General features: G+C 37.7%; 2 protein-coding genes across 2 annotated transcripts; both read left to right on the forward strand.

The window, feature by feature from the left end:
- Window positions 1–2,006: 2,006 nt before the first annotated feature.
- On the forward strand, window positions 2,007–4,373 carry LOC135220140 (uncharacterized). Its single transcript, XM_064257434.1, has 2 exons — window positions 2,007–2,998; window positions 3,510–4,373. The coding sequence occupies exons 1-2, from the start codon at window positions 2,670–2,672 to the stop codon at window positions 3,511–3,513; spliced, it is 333 nt and encodes a 110-aa protein (XP_064113504.1). The 5' UTR covers window positions 2,007–2,669; the 3' UTR covers window positions 3,514–4,373.
- On the forward strand, window positions 3,626–4,090 carry LOC135218751 (uncharacterized). Its single transcript, XM_064255201.1, has one exon. The coding sequence runs from the start codon at window positions 3,626–3,628 to the stop codon at window positions 4,088–4,090; it is 465 nt and encodes a 154-aa protein (XP_064111271.1).
- Window positions 4,374–5,474: the final 1,101 nt, after the last annotated feature.

Consider the following 5,474-nt stretch of genomic DNA (forward strand, 5'->3'; position numbering starts at 1 on the left):
AGCCTCACTAATATTTAAATCTGTTTCTCTAACGTCACAAGAAAGCTTATTTCTCATTCAGATTCACTTTATTCTTCAATAACACACCTGCCCTCCCCCACAGTCACTGATGTTTCCCAAGCATTCATATGGTAAATTCTCAAGTAAAGTAACTCGCTGTAGGAATTGTGTGCTGCATTGCTGGTGGTTAAATTAACTTGATCATTTCAGTGATCATTGAGCTTAGGCAGCAGGTAAATCATTCACGTTTCCAAGTCCCTTCCATCAACAGTAAAATAGAAGCAATAAGGTTACTGATTCTGTGCATGACCCTCCACTACCCAAGGTTCTCTCTCTACTTGCTGCAGGAGAGTTGTTTGTGCAATACTGCCACATGGTTCCAACTTGGATCCTAACGCTCCTATCGAAGCCTATAAGGTCCTACTTAATTGCACTACAGATATATTTTTGCTACTCTTTCATAACGTTGTTCATATGGTTATTTGCTAAACCTTGTAAATAAACCCCATTAATCGTTCTCTATTGTATACATACATCCAGTCATCATCTCATGGCCATAAAGTATCACAACCTGGTAAGTAGATTACCTATATTGTTTTTTTCCATCTGTCCATCCGCCTGTGGTGTTTTTGTACGGTAGCACTGAGTTCCGGGCTTTAGATAGTTACGCAATGTGTAAGTTTTAGGTAAATAAAAGGATATCTGGGTGTACATTTGCAACTGAAAAATGTTTCATTAATTTACTGTATGCGAATTACACCGTTTATATTCGAAATAGGATATTATTGTAATCGTTGAATGTAAGCTGAATGTAACTATCTAAAGCCCGAGACGCAGTGTTACCATACAAAAACACCACAGGAGGATGGACAGATGGAAAAAAACAGAGTATAGTAAACTTGCACTTCCTCTTTAAATATGTACGACCATGAGTGGGCATCAAGGTCAAATCCAGAGTTACATTAATCTCTCTCTCTCTCTCTATATATATATATATATATATATATTATATATATATATATATATATATATATATATATATATATATAAAGAAATTGTCAGAATTTATTACATTTTAGTAGTTCCGATTTTTACTTTTCTGAGGAACTGTAATTTAATTGATAAGGTATAAAACCTTACATCATACACAATATTTTTTCAATGGCAAGGTAAAAACAAACAAAATGAGGTAAATGAAGCAAAAAGTTCTTAAAAGTCCAGTTATATTAATTTAATTAATATTTTGGATAAAAATTACTGGTTCAGACAACTAAGATGATTAATTGCTGTCCTGCCTCCCTCAAGTTAGTAACTTACTTCACCGGAAAACAACGATATGAAGCAAGGCCCTACCAATGACTATCATGTCTCTCAGGATCTGAAAAACACAAAAAACACTCCCTGTAAAACTGTTTAGGTAAAAGGGAAACTAAATTACTTACGGGAATCCGTGTTAACAAAAACAAAACTCAAAACGGGAATCCGTTCACTAAAAATACCTTCGATGGAATTCGATTTTTAAATTTAAAAGCACAAACCTATTGTTCATAAACTGTGGTAATCCACCAAAACAAAACTTTATAGCTAATAGCCTAATGTGGTAATCCACGAATAACAATTGATGAATTCCCAATAAAAGTGGTAATCCACTGTAAAAATAAAACTTTTAACGGTAAAAAAAGAAACCGAAAAAAAATTGGAAAAATCGTAATTTCTTTTGATTCCGAGATTTATTTTTAACAAGGTCTTGAGAAGGGAACTAATTTAATCCAATGTATTAAATCATTATGGCTAGGGTATCAAATCAACTCATGTTCAGATGTAAAAAGGCTGACTCACCTCAATACTCCTGCCGTTCACTAAATTACTGTTGCTCCTGCTGCCCCCCAAAGTGGCATAGTGTCGGTATCACTAGGGGTTTTGCCTGAGAACTGCCTTGGGAACTCCGCTCGCCTCGACAAATACTTCCAGCTCTCGGACAATAGCGTAAACAAGCAGTTCACCTTTAAAAAACAATCCTAGGCGGCAGATCACTAATAACAAGGTTGTTTAGAGGAACTAAAAGTCAGCCCCGCTCAACACTTGAACATGATAAACATAATATTACGAATAATATTTAGGAAGTTTGATACTTATCTTATACTTAACAACAAAAGAAATCACTTTCAACTTCTCCAATTTTGGTTCACGATAAAATATTTTCTACACTGGGGGGAGGGGATTCAATTAATTTATATAAACTAAATAAATTGAATGCAGAAACTCATGATAAATAGGATCCCCAAAACAAGAAAAATTGAAACATTAAATTACAAAAAATATTTAATACATTCAATATACAAAGGTATATAAAAATTTAAATATAACGACATTATTCAATGACATTATTCACAGTTGAATGCCCAACCAAATTCCCTTTTACTTAATATTTACAAGTAGTGTCTCTCTTATTCACCCAAAACAGATAAAAGCTTCCAAGATTTTTCTAGTCCGCTCCGAGCTGTCAATAGCAGCCTGGCGTTTAAAGCTGGTCTCACACTAGTCATTACTAGCTCGCGGTTTCGGCCAGCATCCAGCCGATGCTAGCGAGCAAAAGTGTTGTATCGTCACACTCGTGGTTTCGAGGAGCAGTAGGAAAAAGTAAACAAAACTGATCAGCTGATATCATCATGGCGCCCGGAAATCGTCGGACTGTTGCAAGATGTGCTGCGGTGATGTGTCTTCTTGGAGTCTTACGTGAATGCAAGAGCAACAAAAAACGTTTGTGGGTTCGAGAGTGCCTCAGGAGAAGAGAGGACAAAGGTATCTTTGACAACTTGTGTCGGGAAATGAGGTTGGGAGATGGCGCTGCCTTCTACAACTACCACAGAATGAACAAAGATGATTTTGATTATCTCTTGAGGCTTGTTGGGCCCAAGATTGCTAAGCAAGACACCAGGATGAGAAAGGCTATTCCACCAGAACAGAGATTATGTCACATTGAGGCACTTGGCAACAGGTAAGTTACTAGGCTATAGCCTGTAGGATAATTAGGTACAGTGCCATTAGAGGTGGTAAATATTTAAATTAAACCCTTGTGAAAAAATATTTGTTTTTATTGTTTAGGTACGTCTATTTGATATATTCCTTCAATAATTTATAGTAGGGGCAGACCCTCCTGTACTTCAGTTGTCCACCAAATCGAGAACTTTTGGAGTATACCTACATACCTAACCTTACCTACTTAGCCTATAGTGTGTTTACTTTTCTAAGATCGCTGTGGTGTGGCGGGATCCAACAGGCCATTCAGTACATCTATAACTATAATTATAGAAAGAGAATTAATCTACTCAAGCAGGCCCATCTCTGCGGGGAAGCATTTAAAGGGCCTTACATACCCGTAAATATGAGAACTCGGTCTTTTCTATCTGGCCCCACCAAAGCAATCTTAGAAAAGTAAACACACTATAGTTGTCGTAGTTCACCGACTGGTAAATATTAAACTTGTGAATTTCATTTTTTATTTTCAGGTGAATCAAAAACATCCCTGGGATATTCCTACAGGATCAGCCCAAACCTCCTTTCAAGCGTCGTTCCTGAGGTGTGTGAGGCCTTATATGCAGCTCTGCAACCGTTATATATGAAAATGCCTACAAATGAAGAGGAATGGCTTCGCATCCAAGCAGAACTTCATTCTCTCTGGCAGTTTCCAAATTGCTGTGGTGCTTTAGATGGGAAGAGTGTTCTTATAGCCAAACCTCCAAAATCAGGTTCAACATATTATGACTACAAATGTCATTTCAGCTCCATACTTCTTGCCCTTGTTGATGCGAAGCCGAGATTCATTTATGTAGATGTTGGTAGTGCAGGACGTGCCAGTGATGGAGGTGTATGGGAGAAATGCTCTTTGAAAAGGGCACTTGATAGGGATTTGGTGAAATTTTCTCCTCATAAGTCCTTACCTTTTTTGCAGAAAGCATGCCCAAGTGTGATTCTTGCCGATGATGCTTTCCCTCTCACTACTACTTTAATGAAACCTTACCCTGGTCGAGGACTGACCCATGAGAAAAGGATGTTCAACTACAGGCTCTCTCGTGCTAGACGCACATAAGAGAATGCATTTGGTATACTTTCTGCGAAATTTAGAATATTTAAGCAGCCGATTAATACATCTCCAGAAAACATCAATTCAATTATTTTAGCTGAATGTTCCCTTCACAATTTTTTACGGACCCGTTCACCAAACACACATGCACCAGCAGAAATGTCGGAGCCTGAGGACCACTGCAATGGTGGTATGATAGGCCTACTGCCGATTCCTAGGCGCCCACAGAATGATGCTGCAGTTGTAAGGGACACTTTCATGGCCTACTTCAATGGTGAAGGCAGAGTTCCGTGGCAGGAGCAGATGTCAATATTCCACTAGGAAGTTGTATTTTATAGGTTGTGTGTGTAAATGTAAAATGTATTATTTTCTTCATTAAAGTGTCATTATGATTTGTGAGTTTTCTTTTAGTCCCAACTTATTATTTAATTTTCTTCTTACTGTGCAATATATTTTAGTATTTTTTTTCTTTTGCTACTGTGCTTATAAGCCTATGCCTCATGTCATTAATGTATAAAAATGCAAACATCCTCAAAATGCGCATTCGCAGTGAATATTACTCGACGTTATTTTCCTTCATGAAATAAAACCTGTGAAAATAGTTCATTCATATGTTAAAGTAATGTTGGAATATTATTTATGTTCAAAATAAAGTTAGAAAATAGAATTATTGCATATTAATTAATAAATTTGGCTTATTTGAGAAAAATATATATATCGTAGCACTGGAAAAGTTTATTTGAAATATATCTGGATGTTAAATTTAAGCAAGGTAGTGAAATATTGTAAGCAGCGAGAGAACAAAATGCAGGAAGACTGACATAAAAATATAAAATAAACATTGTTTTTGCTTTGAACTCTTATTGTTCCGACTAAGTACAAACCGTCGGTTGTCTAACAAAAGGATATCCGCGGGAACGCGCCGCCGCTACCGCATACAAAGAGTTCAAACTTGAATCGCTGTACCTGGGTCTGGGGTAACTGTGCGGGGTGAGCCCGGGCCAGCTTGGGTAGGTCATTGTGATACCATTCTTTTCGCAGTAGCCGTCGTGTCAACACCTACTCCTTCCGCCTTGACCCGACTTGAGATAAACAACGCATGACCGCCGACTGTAGTCTTTCTTTATCGTGATATATCTTTGACATCCTGTGCTTGAGTGCTTCCCCAGTGCCCTTTTCCTATCCTTTTATTTATCGTTTAGTATTACCTAGCATCCTAACTTCCCTGTAAGTATGGAAGGCGGATCTATGGTGGGTTTTTCGGGGAGGATTTGTGTGTGTGTTTCCGATGGCATGCGTTGCGGTACATCTTTGCCTTCGCCAACCTCGGATCCTCATCTGTGGTATATTGCATGTAGGGGTTTTGAATGTTCCCCTGATACATCGTGTT

Source organism: Macrobrachium nipponense, chromosome 1, assembly GCF_015104395.2.
Source record: "Macrobrachium nipponense isolate FS-2020 chromosome 1, ASM1510439v2, whole genome shotgun sequence".
NCBI lineage: Eukaryota > Metazoa > Arthropoda > Malacostraca > Decapoda > Palaemonidae > Macrobrachium > Macrobrachium nipponense.

Excerpts from the sequence above, each read along its gene's own strand:
- LOC135218751 (XM_064255201.1), top strand. The coding sequence starts at position 3,626 with ATGCCTACAAATGAAGAGGAATGGCTTCGCATCCAAGCAGAACTTCAT.
- LOC135220140 (XM_064257434.1), top strand. The coding sequence starts at position 2,670 with ATGGCGCCCGGAAATCGTCGGACTGTTGCAAGATGTGCTGCGGTGATG.